Source organism: Sturnus vulgaris, chromosome 15 (genome assembly GCF_052056855.1).
Source record: "Sturnus vulgaris isolate bStuVul1 chromosome 15, bStuVul1.hap1, whole genome shotgun sequence".
Classification (NCBI taxonomy): domain Eukaryota; kingdom Metazoa; phylum Chordata; class Aves; order Passeriformes; family Sturnidae; genus Sturnus; species Sturnus vulgaris.
The window spans coordinates 17,342,333-17,359,845 of record NC_142257.1 but is presented as its reverse complement, the minus strand read 5'-3'; the positions used below and the strand labels follow the sequence as shown (position 1 = coordinate 17,359,845).

The window sequence follows — 17,513 nt, the reverse complement described above, 5'->3', positions numbered from 1 at the left end:
AGATCTCATCTGGGATGAGCACTGCAATTGGTCCTCAAGGAAGTTTCCCCAATAGGTAAAGGGTTGTCATTGGCCTCACTGCACAGTGGTGTCACAGTGAACCCCTGCAGCACCTTCTGTCTCTCTGCTCTCCCTTGGTCCTCTCCAGAATGCTCTGTAAGCTCCTTTTGCATTAGGGAATTCCATGGACTGGGTGCAGGTTTTTGGCTGAGGAGGGGGTCAGGAACCTGGAGCTGAGAAGGGATGAGGGTGTGTCACCTGTGGGGAAAGCTCCTCACTGACAGCAGCCCCTGCTGGTTTGGCACACACAGCCTTTGCCTTCACACCCTGCAGTAAACACGTTGGAAAATCTCCTCTGATTGTTTTTTCCTAGTCCAGTTCAGGTGTTAATTGTGAGCCCCCAGAAATGGGAGGAGGATATTCACCACTGGCTCTCCTGTAATGTTTTTTTTCACTCATAAAAGGTGTCTGATCCACTCTGGGAGTTCTCTGTACCTGTGGGGGGTACAGAGGGAAGAGAACAGCACTCCTTGGCTTCCTACACCAGCTTAGGAGGAAAAGCTGGCAGGAAGGCACTTGCCCATGTTTCTGACTGGGTGGGATCACTCAAGTTATCCTAACCCATATGGGCTGGTGACATGTAATTGCATTTTTTCTCCTATCGTTGGATGCAATAATATTATTCACTGATGGTTCAACATGCCAGGTCCCCACCCCACAGCACAGGGACCGTGTGGGGAGAGTGGTGGGACCACAGGCTGTCCTCTGAATGGGATCAGCTTGTTAGACACCCCTGTGAGTGACCTCTGAGGGCCCTGAGAAGGGGAAGAAACGAGTGGAAAAGATAGGAGAAGTGCCAGAAGAGATTCTGGAGTAAACTGGCTGGCACAGAGGGAAGATCATGATGTGTAGAAAGGGATGTGACTGCATTTTTCTCGGGTTTCTGGACAGTAAATGGAGTGAACTGAAGGGAGAAAGCTTAGAGCTTGACTGCACAGTGTGAAGAGAAATCAAAGTCCTGGGTGGAGAAGGGGCCTGGGAAAAAGCCTTCTAGGAGGAGGGGGAGAAACTTTCCACAGATGAGAGCCAAGGTTTTGAGGAGATGTTTAACTTGTTTCCCATTTGATAATTCAAAATATTTTTCTCCAAATTTAAAATTTTAAATTGTTCACATTTAAGTATCCAAGCCTTGGGTAATCTCTTTCCTTAATTTTTGCCAGCACCAAGGCCTGTGTTGTTTTCATCAAATCTCCCTTTCAGGCCACCACCTGGAAACTTTCTTTCCCAAATCCCTTCCTGGAGACCTCCAGTCAAGTCTAGAACAGATCCAAAGAGTCTAAATGTGTAACCATGGCTCTCCTCAGAGCTGACCCCCATCTTGGGGCCCTGGGACCTCAGCTAAGGTGCTGAGGGGGGGTTTTGGGCCCACATTTAAGGATGCTGCTGTACCAAGCAGAGCTGAGATCTGATGCAGTGCCCCACGAGATGTCATCCTGCCATGCAGGACCTTGTCCCTACAGCTGCTCACCTGAAGGAAAAGGATTTGCTGGTGCCTCCAGTTAGGACTGACAAGCCTTTTTAAGGCACCTGTTAAAGAGGGTCTCTAATGCTTTATGAATTCCTTTAGTTCATAAATCTCTCCCAAAAGAACCCATGAAAAATAGGGAAAAACTACAAACAGGTACTTAATGCTGAGGAGAGAGCTGTAAAACAGGGAAAAGTCTGAGCTAAAAGGCATCTTCTCTTCTTACCATAATAGAATTTTCTGCCACCAACCTCAAAAAGTACAAACTTCTATAGCTCCCAAACTTCTGCAGGAGCATCTTAATGGACAAATACACGGAAATGCACTGATGTATTTTTATTGGATGATTGGGAAAATCCAGTCCCGAGCCATTTGAGGACTAGGAAGGGATCTACGATTTGTGTGTGGGTAACTGGGATGGAAGTAGTGGGGCAAAATCCAGTGGGAACCTGGTGAGGAAAGAGAGGTCTCAGTGTGTCAATGACCAAATCACAGTGCAAATGGCTGTGTCTAATGTCTCTGCACACCTGGACCGTGTTCAGCAGCGTATTTGGAGAGCAGAAAATGTATCCTGGCAACTTGCTTTATTTAGCTGCAGTGTGCAAACGTGAGGCTGTTCCTGCCTTTCACTCCTCGTATGTCAGTGTGACTTTGAAGTGACAGATCTCTCCAAGATATGGAAGTGTCAGCATGCCACGAGCAGCAGCCCAGAGCTCAGATGAAGCTGTGGGTGGTGATTTTTCTCAGCATGGATTTATCTCACTGCAGAGAAACATTTCTTACCCTGTTCAACACATGCTTTTGAAACAAGAGGCTGAGAAACAACATGATGTTGTGGGAAATCCCCTCACAGTCCTCTCCTATGCAGGTAATATTCTCTTCTCCTTTGTTTTTAAATCTCCTGTGTGCCAGAGGTTTTTTTCTGTCTTCCAGTGTCTTCTAACAATGCTGAACACTCAGCTTTGATACTCCAAGGTTACAAATTCTGTGCTTGGGGGTCCTTGCTATCCAAGGTTACAAATTCTGTGCTTGGGGGTCCTTGCTGATGGAGACAAAGAGGTTTTTAGAGGCTTTTAGCCTCGCTGCTTCAGCCAGAGGTGGCAAAGAGCCAGACCTCCCCGAGGTGCAGATTTTGGGAGGCTTCTCCCCGAGGGCAGGATCTTTTGCTCACCCATCCCTTGGACTCTGCTGGTGTGTGTGTGTGAGCCCCAGGCGCTCCTCTCTCAAGGCAGGCTGGACGGGACATGCGCTCCCAGGCACAAGCTCCTGCTTGCTTCCAGGCACGAGAATGTTGCTGTGCGTGGAAATGGCCCTTCTTTGATTTGCTAGCCCTCCCCTGCTGCTGTCACGCCGGTTGCCAGCCCGGGGGAGGCAGCCCGGGCAGCCTGGCTGGCACTCGCTGTGCCAAAAAGTGCTTTTGTCTCCACGGCTTGGGGAGGTGGTGTGATTTGTGCTCTCGGTCACTGACAGGTCTCAGCTGACAGCTCCCTCCTCCTTTTGTAAAAATTACTTGCAGAGCAGCTAGTTGAGACATGACAAAGTTTTGAAAGAGGGAATTTCGTTTCCCATACGGTTCCATGGGAAAGGTCACTGTTCCACCCCCAGTGCCACTCTGGGCGAGCTAAACACACACAGCTGTGCTGGCTGCACAGGGAGGGAGCCTGGCACAGGGCAGGGGATGCAGGGCTGGGGACACAGGACAGGGTGCAGGGCAGAGATGGCGTTGGGCTGGCACCAGGGGCTGGGGGCAACAAATGGGCTGTTGCTGCTGCATGTCAGGGTATGGCAGCCCCGGGCAGGACTGCAGCAGCACAGCAGCCCTGGATGGCATTGTGCACCTCTGAAAGGCTCTGCACTAAATGGCACCAGACCCTTGTGGTGCCCTGGCTGTGTGCAATGAAGACTTTACCTGTCCAGTATCTGAGCATCAACAAAGAACCTCGAAGCTTCTCTCAGCTGGCTCAGCATCTCCATAAAAAGGTTTGAATACTTGTAACCAAAGAGGGGAAGTGGTCTCTGATGGCTTTTGTCCCCTGTGCCTGAGCAGAAGTCTGTCAGTGTAAATCACAAAGAGATTTACACTTGTAAAAGGTTCCACTTGTGGGGCAGCTGGTCCTGCTCTGCCCCACCGTGACTCACAGTGAGCAGATCCTTGCCTTTCGTGGCCCCCAGAGATGGATGGGACATCAGCAATTGTTAGTCACAACGACTCAGTCTGGCATGGAGTGAGTGATGGCTGCAGCCCTGGGCTCAGTGGCCAGCTGGGAGGATTCCCCTTCTCTAGCAGATGTGGTCCCAGCAGGTATCCATGACACGTCCCTGGATGCAGCAAGGGCATCCACCCAAGGCAGCAGAGAGGCTTTGAGCTGAGGTGCTTTCTTCCAGAAGGCCATTGCTTGAGGCTCTGCTTGAGCAGGGAGGTTGGACCATATTTCTCACCGTGGTCCCTTGCAACTTTCCCATTCTGTGATGGCAGAATCTGTGATTGTGTCACCTTTGGGTCTGGGGAAGGCATGCTTGCTTTGCTGCCCTGCTTGGGGGAGGAGGGCTTTTTTATAATTGCTGCCTCCATGGAAAACCTACAGTGGCCACAGTGCTCTGTGCTGGTTTTGAACTTGCTGCTTTTTCTGCTGGTGGCACCAAGAAAACCACATTAACTCCAAAATGTGTCTGTCTGCCAAGCCCCATCCTCTAATGCTCTGCTCCAAGGCCATGGTCTCTGGGATGGTGTGGTTTGGGCCCTGTGGTGCCTCTGTGTTCATTGTACTCAGAAGCCTTTAGACTCTGTTTGGCTGGAACATGGGGGATAACATCAGAGACTCTGCTTGCAATTTTGGTTCAAATGGTTCTCACATGCTCTTGTGCTCACCACTGCCAACTGCCTCTTGCTTCCAGTTGCTTTAGTTGCCTAAAAAGGCAGCAGAAAATCCTAAATGCTTTCCCAATGGCACATTTTCCAGGTAAAGTGTGACCAGAGAGCTATTAGCCTTCTGTCAATGGAAGCAAAGGGATCTGCTCCAACAGGAAGCAGATGTTCTGGGAAGTCCCATTGATTCAAGGGAGGCTGATGTGAGACTCAGCCCCTGCTGTGTTTGTGCATGTGTGTGCCCTTTGCATGGTTCACTCTGTCCTCAAGGAGCAGGAGCTGAGATGAGCACCAAGGCTTCAACAGCCTGAGCCTTGGTCGTGCTCCACAGCAGCAGAAATCTCCTTGTCTTGTGTGCCTTGACCACGCACAGCCAAGTGAGAACAGCTGTGTCCCGTTGGCTGATCCCAACCCAGGTTACCCAAGGTGATTCCTGCCTTTTGGTGTGGAGCAGCTCAGCTTCCCTTCTGGGGGAATTCTTGTAAGGAGGTGAAATGTGAAGGAAGCGTGGCTTGGCTCCTTCGGGAGGACTGGAGCAAAGGGATCTCAGCGCCTGGAGAGTGCAAAGGGGATGTGGGTGAATCAGAGAGCTCTGCCCCGGATGTCAGGATTAGAAGTGACTTTTACGCACAGGAGAGGATGACTCAGATGTATTTGAATGATCAGTTAAAAATTGTTTTTTTTTTCTTCCTTATCGAGTACTGGTGTTAAAAGATAGCAGGGCTTTAATGCTGTCACTCCTTTGTGAGCTGTACGAGTGTGCAACCCATTTGACTGTTTTTTGTCCTTCTCACTGGAAAAGCCTCTCAGTTTATGTGTTCTTAGGACCCAGGGTTGTTGGAACTCAAAAGAATCCAGGTCTGAGACTGACGTTGGCTTCCTCCAGAAGAAAAAGGCTTTGTTAAGACTTCTAAGACAGAGTGGTGCAACTGTGGTGTCCTGGTTTGGAGAGACCATTCCCAGTGTGGAGAGGCTGCCCAGCAGCTCTTCTGGACATCCTGGGCTGTGAAACTGCTCTTGTCATTGCTAGGCCTGGACAAATGACATCAAAACCTGGCTCTGTGGCTCCAAGCATCCTTTCTCACTGAAACTTAGCACTGTTGAGTAAAGCAAATACCCTCAGAAGGGGTGTCTGCTTTGGACAGTGGAAGAGAGATAAAACCACAGAGTCACATAATCACAGGCTGGTTGGGTTGGGAGGGACCTTAAAGCTCATCTCATTCCAATCCTCCTGCCATGGGCAGAGACACCTTCCAATAGTCCCTCAACATTTCCAGGGATGGAGCAGACACAGCTTTTCTGGGCAACCTGTGCCAGAGCCTCAGCCCTCTCACAGGGAAGAATTTCTTCTCGATATTTAATCCAGATGTCCTTGTTCATCCAGCTGGAATGATCCAGCTGAGCTCTGCTGTGCTGGGGGGAGCTGGAGGAGCAATGCCCACTGGACTGGAGCAGGGCCGGGGCTCTGAGCTGCCTTACCCCTGGTCACCCCTGCCCACACAAACCTGGGAGCAGAGGCAATGGTCCATTGTCCACTGGCAGCCAAGTGGGAGCAGGATGGGAGGTGGCTGAGCAGGGCTGTGGGTATTTGTCACTCAGGTGTGACGTTACAAGAATTGTGTGGGCATCCTCACATCCCGCTGGGCATGTTTAGGCAGATGGAAAATTCAGCCAAAGACAAATGAAATTCCAAAAGAACATGTAAATTGCAGCACAATCCTCATAAAATGAGCTCAGCAGCACTCGTCAGAAATGCCCCAAACCCAGCTGCACGTGGCTGGTTACGTTTGGGTTTTGTGTTGGGAGCATTGCAGAGGACATTGTCATGGTTTTGAACACGCCATGAGTGCTCTACTGTGCCTCGTCCCCAGGGCTTGGGAAATCTGTATGTTATTAACATAATCTGTAACTTATCATTCCTTTGGACAGGAAAACTGCATGTGGATCAAGGGGTGAATGCAGTGATCCTGATCCACTGTGTGTGGAGTCAGTGATCCACGACAGAGTGACCCGTGCTGGGCTGTGTGGGGTGGCCAGCTGGGCTGGGCTGGGCTGTGCCACACTGATCCCTGTGGCTGCAGGACAGCCCCTTGCCCGTGGGCAGCTCCCATGGGGAACCTGTGATCACTGCCTGTGTGGCACTGAACATCCCTTCTGTTTGGCAATACATATGGTGAATGGTTTTCTTGTAAGAAAATGTAGCTCTGATGACCAAAAAGGAGATTTCCTCCAGCGACAGGATCTGTGCAGCCTTGTAGGAACATCCACCTGGGTTCTGTTGAATGATGCAGAAATGCAGGGCACCCAACATCTGAAGAGATGTCAGATTTACTCAATATTTCATCAATATTTCTCTTTAATTCTATCTTATTAAAGCAGGTGTTTAATTAAGGGATTTACTGTTGAACTTTTCTTATTGAGCTTAAGGCAGAGCCCTGCATCAGCTCTCAGTCTCTCACCTGACCTGGTGCAGAACAGGTTTTATAAGCCTCAAACACAGCTTTGCTATCAAGCCTGGAGGGTCAGCATGCACTGAAGGCTTGGGGGTGGCTCAGCTCTGGCTCTGCAAAGTCTGTGTTTCAGAGGATTTAACCATGCAAAGAGTGGAAAGGAAAACGAGACAAGTTTGAGTGAACTTGGGCCTGGCTTTGTACTTTGCATAAAGGGAAGGTCATCTGGCTGGAGAAGACACAGGACCAGGAGTGTTTGTCAGCCCAGCTGAGGGAGGACAGCCAAGTTAAGATTCCCTGCAGAACAGAGAAGGAATGCTCTCCTGGCTGTCTGCTAAACCGAGTGAGTTTCCAAACCTGATGGCAGGACAGGTGGGACCCTTGCTAACTGTAGGAAATCCTCACTGGCACAAGGGAGGTCCTGAGAAAGGGGCTGTTCTCAGGATCTGTTCACTGCTGGTCACCCATGCTCCTGTCTGTGCCACACAGCCTGCCCACCCTCGTGTCTGTGCAAATCCCTTGGGCTCTTGTGGTACTCAGCAATTCCTCAAACACTTCAGCTGTGCCCTGCTTTGGTGGGCTGGGCTGGGGTTTCACACCCAGTTTCAGCAGAGAGATGGAGTGAGGGTTCTGGGAGAGGTCTGGTCACCAAACTGCAGCCACTGTGTCACTCACACACTCCCCTCTGTGTGCCTGGGGAAGTGACACAACTGCAGAGAAGCAATTTAAAGCAACCCCTAGACAACCAACCAACCCACCAACCAACCCCCCATGTGCCCCAGGCTTGTGAGGGTCACACCTGCAGCTCACAACATGAAGGAATGTCTGGAACAGGCACCCAGGTCTTTTCAGGCTCTAGAGAAATCAGCCTGCAGAACCACTCGAGCCAGCATTGCCAACTCAGCCCATACTTAGCTGGGGAAACATGAACTTCTGCTAGAGAAAGGCTTTGGTCATACCCCAGTTGCCTGGGTAATGTGCTTTGAGCTGAGGCTGAAAATGTCCTGGGGCTCCTGGTGTGAGCATCCATCCAGTGCTGCTGGTGCTTGTTAATTAGAGTTTGACTGGCTGGCTGCTCTCAGAGTGACTCTCCTGTTCGTTGGTAATTCCTTCTCTGTGGTGGTTGAGCTTCTTTTTGGTGTTTGTGGGCTGCCCTACTGAGAGAAGGTGCTGGCAGCACCATAAGTGAAGCTTGAGATGATTTGCCAACAGTTCCATGTTGGATCTGTAGCTGATGAGGATTGAACAGGGATTGTACTTCTGTCCTGTGCTAAACACAGTCTCTCTCAGCCAGAGTTTCTAATTCTTCCTTTGCCTGCCCTTGGGCACTGTCCACCTTCACCACTCAGTGTGGGATGTGGACACAGCTCCCAGCAGAGCCCTTGCACTGTCAGGCCAGCACACCCTGCTTCCCTTCCCGCCCTCCAGAGCTCAGGCTGAGCCCTTTGTAGAATCCAGAGTGGTTTGGATTGCTGTGGACTTTAGAGATCACCTCATGCCACCCTTGCCATGGGCAAGGACACCTTCCACTATCCCAGGGTGCTCCAAGCCCTGTCCAACCTGGCCTGGAGCACTTGCAGGGATGGGGCAGCCACAGCTGCTCTGGGCAGCCTGTGCCAGGGCTTCACCACCCTCACAGGGAAGCATTTCCAGTCTAAAAGTCCTTCTTTAAGCTGCCTTATCTGTGTGTGCTGTAAACACACTGGATCTACACAGCCCCACTTAAATCAGAGCTCCCTTGGAGCTCTGAGATATTCCCAGAATAAACTTGTACCCTGGTAACAGCACAGTTCTCCCCAGAAATTACTGCTGTTTCTCCAAGCTCTTTCCAGGGTGTATCTCCAACCCCAGTGATTGACTGATTTAAAGCTTTTTCTTAAGTCCAGGTTCCAGAGTCATCTTGTGCTGTAGTCAGAAGGAAGTCCAGGAGAGTCCATCACTCATTCCTGTGATGCTTTGGGGTGTGTGCAGCTCTGAGACCTACACAGGTGATGAACCAGGGTGTGAATAGACCTAGGGCAGATAAAAGGGTTTTTGATTATTGTGCTCTTGGTGGATGCAGCTCTCAAAGTCTTACCCCCTCTGCTACGTCCTCTTCCAGAAAAAAATATTAACATTACCCCTGGCAATTGGTTTGCCCATTGTCATAACACAGGGTTTGATAAGGGGGAGCTCTGCAATGACTTGTAGCATCTGAGATGCATTAGAAAGTCTCATTTTTTTGGGTAATGAAGTAACTTTGATAGCAAGGTGCTTCAGAGGAGACAAAATCCTTAAGACTTCTGAACATCATAGATTCCTTCATTCCCGGGGCTTTCAGAGAGCTGCAAACCCTGCAGGACAAAGGAAGAAACTGGCAAATTCCCAGTGCCACTCAAAAATCAGCTGTTCAAACATTCCTTCTGCCTTTTGCCTTTCTCAGTGCTGAGCAATCCAGGGGCTCTGCAGCCCTTGGCTTCACAGAGGGTGGTGAGAGGGTGGCAGAAAGACTCTCCCTTTTTAGCTGGGACTTAGGAAATAAACTGAAGTGGCTTTCCCACCCTTTGCCCAAGGAAGTTCACACTCAGAAAACAAGTGTGTAAGTGCATAACCTCTAGGAAGATGCTCTGGAAGACTTCACTCTCCTATAGGGTTGGCCTGCATTGAGGAGCAATTAGATGCTTTCTTTATTGGTCTTTATTTCATAACCTCCCCTGCTGACTGGTTCTGCAGTCTTGTTCTTTTTGCATCCTCCAGCTGCTGTTGCAGCAAAGAATTGTGGTGTGACTGGCAAGTAGCACTTTTTCTCATGGTTTTTCCCTGCTCCTGGGGTTGATGAGTTTGTGGAAAGATTGAGCTTAGATCCTCATCCTCAGTGAATTCCCAGAGTGCTGGTTGAAAGGTGAAACCAAGTTGCATGAATTTTCCTGGCAGAAACCTGGGTAGAGTTTGTTCCTAACCTTGGTCAGAGCTGATCTTCGGCTTTGTGGGCTCAAAGTAGGAACTCAGCTTTCCAAAAGTGTTTATAAAGTACAAAATGAGTCCCTCTGGGCTTTGCCCTGCACCAGCCTTCCAGAATTACCTCTGCCTCCTCATAGGGATTAATGGAGATGATTCAGTGATGCTGTCAGTAATGGTTCCAGCAGGACAATCTGGCTTAGCACCATCTGTGAAGAGGCAAAGATGTAAGTTTCTGAATGCTTTTGCTAAAAGACAAATAAATCAGCCTCTTGAAGCCAGCATATGCACTTGCTGTCTTGGTTTTGTAATGCTCTGTGCTTCTTTCTGTCCTCTGTTTGCTGTCACCAAGAGTCTAACTCAGCCTTTCAGCTTGGAAAACTGTCTTGTTCTCTTTCCCAGTGACTAAACACAGAATGTTTGTTGTCAATATTTTAAAATATTTATCTACACAAATTGAAGTGGCCTGGCTGCTGAAGGCTGGGAATGCTGGTTACAGCTACTGTAGCTCAACACCTTTGAAAACTGGGTTGTGTTGACATGTTTTAAAGTGACATTGGCTTTGGGTGCTCCTTCTGATGGAGACCAAATCCCAAAATGCTGGGCCACTGCAAAGTTGTTTGGGAAGGTCTGGCAGAACTGGGAGGTGAGTGCAGACCCTCTGGCCCTGCTCTCCCTGAGGCTCTGCTGTGCACTGGGGACAGGAGGCAATGTTTACCCGTGTTTACATCTGCAGAACCCGTACAATTTTACGTAAGAATAAAATAAATATTGCTTGTTTGAACAACGCAGAATGTCTGTTATTCCGGGAATTTTGGGGGGGAGTGGGTGGGCAGTGAGAAGTGCTGTGGTCAGTTTAAGTGGCTGGAGCTGTGTCTGGTCTATTTATTGTTGGATTGAATCACCCTGTGCATATCTGGACACATTTTGGGATTATTTGTTTACCTGAGTGAATTCCTGTAATTTGATTGTACTTTCTGATAGGGGCAGATTTGTAGGTTTCCATCCTATCAGATCCTGTGGTGTGTTTTAGTGCTGGGCTGCTCATCTCAGCCTTATCTCAGCCTCTGGCCAGATGAAAGCCTTGAGAAAGCAGCTGATCAGCTCATCCTTTGAGATCCATTTGTCACTGCTTCCCTTTGTTTTGTGTGAGGGGGAATTTCCAATACAGTTTCCTCATAAAAGAAGATGAGGGAGATATAAACCAGCAATGATCAAAATCTTCCCCATAAAATGAAACAACAAGGAAAGCCAAAATGGCTGGGAGAAAATATGAAGTAGCTGGTCTGTGCAAGAGTCAAGACACAAGGAGCAATTTTCACTGTGCCACTTCATATGGCATTTTCTCAAGTCCAGGTTTTCTTACTGGGACTCTTTAGGGATTCACACAGTTCATTGTGAACGTGAAATGGGTTTGGGTTTGTGGCCATTACTGGTTTTGCAAAGGTTTCTAAGGTAATGTACAATAACAAAGGCATTGAAAAGTGCCAAGTGGGCTTTGGGTTGTCTTTCTCCTGCTTCTAGAAGAATCCAATTTCCCTGTGCTGGTGGGCCTGGAGCAGATCTCCCAGAGCAAAGTGGTAGGAGGATGCATCTCTTTGGAAACCCCAGCTCCAACACAGAATGTAGCCAAGGATGTCACTTGGACAAACACCTCCTCTTCTCATCTTGGAGCTGGCAGGAGTGCTTGGGATGATGAGAGAACATCTCTTGCCCTTCTGGTGGATGATCTCTGCCAAAGAGATCTCTCACATGGTCTGCAGTGGATCTCATCCCACGGACAGAACAGCTGAGGGGCTGAGGGATGCACTGGATGAGAGGATGCCTCTGCACCCCCAGGGCAGCACTCTCTGGGCTCACCTGCAGCTGCAAAGGCAGGGATAAAGTGTGGGCAGAGAGGCAGAGAAAGGCGATGGCTCTGGTTTTGTTCTGAGCTCACTGCAAGGGAAGGGAACGAGCAGTGCTTAGACAGGAGTGTCTGTTCTCTATGGAACCACTGGGGAGCCCAGCAGGGCTGGGAGGCCAGAGACAAGTGCTTTACACAGCACATAGGTCTGTAGAGTTCCTGTTGTGTAGGGTAGCTCTGAGGAGCAATCAGGAGACAGTATTTGGTCATCAACATCGTGTTTAGTCTCCATGGGTTCCTCCTTTGCTGATCACAGTTTAGTACCCCATGGGGTAAATGCTTCATTTCATGCTGCTGAAAGACTTTCTGCCACCACAAATGGTTCCCCAGCCCAAACTCTTCTCCTTGCTCTTCTGCTGCTGCAGCACCATGGAAGTGACAGCTATTTCCAGGGTTACAGAGAGGAAGGCAGTGCCCAGGGCTGCACAGGAGTGCCTGTGCATCCTAGCATTCATCTCTTCCCAAGGCACTGCTGTCATACTCTGCCACAGCTGCAGGCAATGGCAGAGAAGGGCCAGGTGCATTTGTGGAGGAGTGGGGCAAGAATTAGAACTGCTTCAGTCAAGAGACCAGAGCAGAAGGCAGAACTTTAATTGACAGGCCTACTGGAAAGAGATGTGAGCCCAGTCTTTCAATTCAGACATGGATGGATTGGGAATTCAGATATGTGGAGGAGCCAAAGAGCTCTAAACTCAAGAGACAAGAGCCACTGCAGAGATGCCAACAAAGATCCAAGCCTTGTCTTGGTGTAAACTTGAGTGAATGCTAATTGGGTTAGGGAGTAAATTTGATTTAGAGGCTGGGATAGCAGGATGGAAAGGGGCCCACTCGTCTCAGGAAAGACAGTTTTTATGCAGACACCAGCTTTTTACTTCAGTGCCCTCCCACACACTTAAGGACTGGGTGTCCTGCAGAGCTTGGTGCAGCAGCAGGGTGGGAGGGTGCTGGCCAGGAGGGCACTGGGGCATAGGAAATGCCCATTTTGCCTCAGGGACTGGGCTGTTTACAAGCTGCCGGTGCTGGTGGATTGTTTCTTTAGGTCATGGCGTGCCAAGTATTGTTTAGTTTAATAGCCCTGTTAATAGGATTATATTTGCCTGCACTATTACGTGAAGGAAAATGATTCCGACTTTGAAAGGAAAAGACACTTCAGTAGCGATGTTGCAAGACACACATCTGTCGTCAGATGCTGCCACTGAGCTCAGATGTCTCTGGGCTATAGCCGAGGCTCCTTCTCATGCTGCAGTGCCTGGGCTGGGGTGGGACACACACGCACAGCCCAGCCCAGCCCGTCGGGAGCTCTGCACGCAGAGCAGAGGTCTGTGACACTGTGGAGTGTCCTGGAGCAGGGATGGCAGCTGGCACAGGGATGTCAGGATGGCACAAGGAAGCTGCAGTCAGTGGGTACCACAGCTGGGTTGCCCAGGTGAAGCCGAGCCACTCCATTCTGGTGACTTTGTGGTTCATGCAGTTCCTCCAGGGCACGAATTTGGTTGTTCTGGGCCGGTCTGTGGAGCACAGCTGGGACCTTGGTGCAGTGCACAGCTCTCTAGCCTGAAGGCTGCCAGTCTTGTGTTCTCTGCCCGAGTCTGCCAAGAACATCTCTGCTCATTTAAACCCTTGGCTCCATGCTTCTTCCACTTTACTCCTGCCACCACCCAAGCAGGGTCAGGCAGCTGCTGGCAAGTGAGAACTGTGACAACTTGACATATGGGGTAGAAAGTGCAGCGAGCAGAATAAGAGCCCGGGAGAAGTGGCTTTCATTTGTGGAGCTCTAGAAATGTTTTCCCAGTGGACTCCTGAGCAGCTGAGCTGCCCATTGATGAATTCTGGCTTTCTGGGCTATCTGCAACAGGAATCAAACATGGACAATTCCCCAGCGAGCAGCTGGAGGAACAATGCACGCTGGGGTTTAGTCATTGATTTATGGCTGACCTTTGGAGCCGGGGAATGTGCGGAAGTCATTACCAGGTCTTCAGCAGAGGTGAGCCACTGAGCAGCGTGTCTTCCCAGCATGAGCCTGACCTGGTACTGCCTTTGTCCAGGAAGGCAAGAATGCCAGCTAGGAGGTACAAAAAAAACCCCCCAACCAACAAATCCCACTGTGTGTCACAGCATCCAGCCTGACTCCATAAAAAAGACCTAACAAGCAGCACCCTGAGGGCTGGCAAGCAGCTGGTATTTCTAGATGGGTGAGGGTCTGCCAGTTCCCAGAGAAGGGTAGGGCATGCAATTAAAGAGTGGAAAAAATATCCAGGCCACTTCTTTCAAAGGGCTTTTCTTCATGGGAGTTGGAGAAGGGCAACAGGCAGACATGCTTTTAAACCCAAGCCCCTTTATCCTTCACAGTTACCCTGAACAGCCTCAGATGGGATCTTCACTGAGACAAGTGGACAAACACAGCAGTGGTGGAAGGACACCAGTTGCCTGGGTGTGGGCACTCAGAACTGGCTTCCACTTTTGAAAACACTGAAACTGGGCTGTAGGCAAATTCAGATCTGTGCATAAATCTTCCATCTAGGCTAATGTGTGTGATTTTAATTTCTTCCCCACTGTCTTCCACCCAATAACCGAGTTTTTCCCAGCCCAAAAGTCCCTGTTTTTCCTTCTGTCCCTCCCAGTTATTCTGCTTTAGCCAGCAATCATAAGTGCTACGTGGCTTGTGCTCCTTGTGCCTTCCAAGGAGTTCTCCTGTCCTTCCTGGCCCTTCACCTGATGAACTCTGTGTGGGAGATCATCGTCTTTGTGACTTTTCTCTTGGTGTTGCCTCGTTTCCCTTTCCCTGGACTGTGAAATGGATTGCTTTGATAAAAAGCTGGGCAAGCACTGCCTGCAAAACGTCACGAGCAGAGAACTCTGCCTCCAACCCTCCTTGTGTCACAGAGACCATGGCTGGGCACTTCATTTCACTTCATCCAAGCAGGCTGTGTCCCAGCCCCTTCCTACAGAAAGGGACAAGTGTGTCTGGAGGATGATGTGACTCTGCAGTGGGTTCAGCTGCCCTTTGGTGTGTCCAGCATGGACTTTGCATCACCTTGGCCGTCTGGGATGACTCAGAGCTCAATGCTCCTGAGGGCACCCATCTTCCTTTGGCTTCCCTCCTGGTGGAGGCTGTGTCTGATGGCTTCATCTGGCACTGGCTGTTGTGACTCCAGGTTGACAGTGACTGCTACACAAGACATCCCACGAGAAGAATTCAGTCAGGAAGTCCTGGATGTGGCAGGTGTTGTGAGGGGGCTCTGAGGTCTGTGCCCAGTGTCCTGTCCCAGATGCTGGGACAAGGACATGAGAGGCAGGAAGGGCTGGTGACCAGAGGGAGATGGATTGGAGGAACACCAAAGGGCTGGGAGGTGCAGGGAGCTGGGAATGTTCTGTCTGGCTCCATCTCTGCCCTGTTCCATTTGACTGAAAGAGCCTAGAGGGACAGAGACTGCTCTGAGCTGTGTCCTGTCACCCTGTGCCTCTGAGCTGTGGGAATCTCGCTCATGGATTGGGACACTGAGGGGACACATGGGAGTCTGTGTTTCTCTGTGCTACACGTGATACCTCAGAGCAGGACGGGTTATTTACGTTGCCAATTTAGTAATGTGCACTGAATTTGCCTTTAAAACTGCCAGAGTACCTTTGGGGAGCTCAGAGGACAGGGCTGGGTAGTGGGATCACTCCAAATTTTATGTCTTAGCCAAGGAGAGAAGCAAAACATCTTGGCCGTGCTCTAAACAGAGGCAGATGGGACAGGCATCTCCACTGCTCATGGACCAAATTGTCCAGGCTCAAATGATGGCCAGAGAAGGTCGTTGCTGTTTTGTTATGGCACAAGAGGCAGAAAAAACACTCCATGGTGTTAGACCAAAGAATTGCAGAATTCTAAAACAGAGACTCTGACTGGGAGTGGTGGAGAGGGGAAAGCAGAGAATTTTCTCCCCACAAATGGGGAAAGGTGTGGGATCAAATCTGTTGTTTTACCAGAAATTCTGCCATTTGTGCTTGTGTGCTTTACAGAGGAGAGTACTAATTTCTGTGTCCACTCACCTGAGTTAGTAGAAATATCTAAGATGAAACAGAGCCTCTTTCATCAGGATAGTGGGTGTTTAACACCATAGAAAGGTGCAAACACTGCCCTTTACCCTCTGAATCCCTAGTGTGCCAGTCTGTGTCATCACTAGTCCTTTTGCAACATTTTTTCACTACGTGAACACTTGAATCACATACTTGGTGCATCATAGGCTTTCACTTGAGACCCTGGTCTTCTCCCTAGGACTCCCTCTTGGTTCCTCCAATTTTATTTATGCTCAAGGAGGTGTCCTGCAAAGGGCTGCATCATGAAACTTCCCTTGGGGCTGACTGAGGCCACTGGAGATGGGACAGACTCATCAACCAGCTTATTTTTCGTCAGTGCTATCAAAGCCAGCTTGTCGGCAAGGGCTGAATGAGGTTGGCCAGGCTTTTTGGTGCCTCCTACAATTTCAAATTTTGCCTTTGCCAGATTTGTAGGCTGTCATTAACGGGGCTGTTTGGTGCTTAGGGAACTGCTGGGACTTGCGACCTTGCCTTGCCCAGCACACGGGCACCTGGAGCAGAAGGGATGCCAAAGTGCTCCATTATATAATGCAAGTTTATATCTATATAAAAATGCTGGCTGCAGGGAGCTGGTGCGAGTCTCCTGGTGGGAGTGCAAGAGCAGACACATGCTGTGTGCTCAGGGTTCTCTCTCTTCACCAGTGGCCTCACCTGTGCTGTGCTGGTCAGCCCCAAACCTGCAGCCAGATGTGCGTGACCGCGGCCATCACATCTGGGATTGCCGTGTGGACAGAATGCAGAGCACAACACATGGCCTGCGTCAGAGCCTGACCTTTCCTCCTGTAAACTCTTCAGCAGATGTTTATAAATGTATTTGTAATCTTTAGCTGGTAAGATCAGCTAAGAAAAATTTCACAAACAGGAAGGAATACCTAGTTCTTCAGTGTTTTTATTTGCGTTGCATAATTTGTCCAGGTGTATCTGTGAATGGTCTCCTGGCCTGAGAACCCCAAGATAGGTCTGCCTTCAGGGGAGTCCTGAGAAGTTAATTGACACAGCATTCCAGAAGAAAGCTCCTTTCTTTTTGTGGTTTGCTCTGAGAAGGATTTTTCTCAGCTTTAATATCTGCAGGGGGTAGTTACAAAAGCAGCTGTTCTGTCATGAAAGGAGGATGAAGGAGTCCTGTCTGACTGAGCAGCATACTCATTCTCCTCCATTAACTCTCTGCTGAGATCTGCAGCTGAGCTGACCAAATGGTGGCAAAGTGGGGTGTTTTTGGGTGTCTTCTCCTCTTCCCTTGTTGCAAAGTCTTATCAACTCTTGGCTTCCAATGAAGAAGACAGAATACTAAAAGAGGAGACTGCTTTATGAAATGTCTAGACTTAATGAAAGCAGAGAGCACCAGGCCTCTCGTGGGAGAACCCTCTTCAGAAATATCTAGAGAAAGATGGTTAGAATTAAATTTTATGGGGACATTTAAATTCTCTTGTGGAATACCACACCAGAGATAAACCCATGTGAAGCTAAATAACACATTTGGTCCATTACCATGATCAACAGTTCTAACAGTTCTTATTGCACTGTGTCTGTGGCCCAAGTCAAACCAGCCAGAAGCTGTACTGGAAATTCAAAATGGAAATTAAGCCTGACATAAGCTTCCTGTGGATATCACCATTGGTCAGGCTGCCCATAGCATCCAGCTTTGTACTGAAGTCCAATGTATTCTTGCAGGCCTTTGGAGATCTCATGGTTTCCTTTGAGGGATGAGGTATTTTAGGGATATGCTGGCACAAAGTGCTGCTGCTCAGC

General features: G+C 49.4%; 1 protein-coding gene across 4 annotated transcripts in view; it reads left to right on the top strand.

Annotated features, from left to right (window-relative positions):
* NRG2 (neuregulin 2) overlaps positions 1-17,513 on the top strand; it is a 153,856-nt gene that overhangs the window by 40,894 nt on the left and 95,449 nt on the right. Inside the window, exon 1 of one of the 4 annotated variants that reach the window (XM_088173847.1) lies at positions 2,257-2,393. The exons of the other annotated variants lie outside the window; for them this stretch is intronic. Within the exon in view, the coding sequence (XP_088029973.1) occupies positions 2,321-2,393 (73 nt within the window). The 5' untranslated portion in view covers positions 2,257-2,320. Of the gene's footprint in view, positions 1-2,256; positions 2,394-17,513 lie in introns of those variants that run through there. 4 annotated transcript variants of the gene reach the window in all.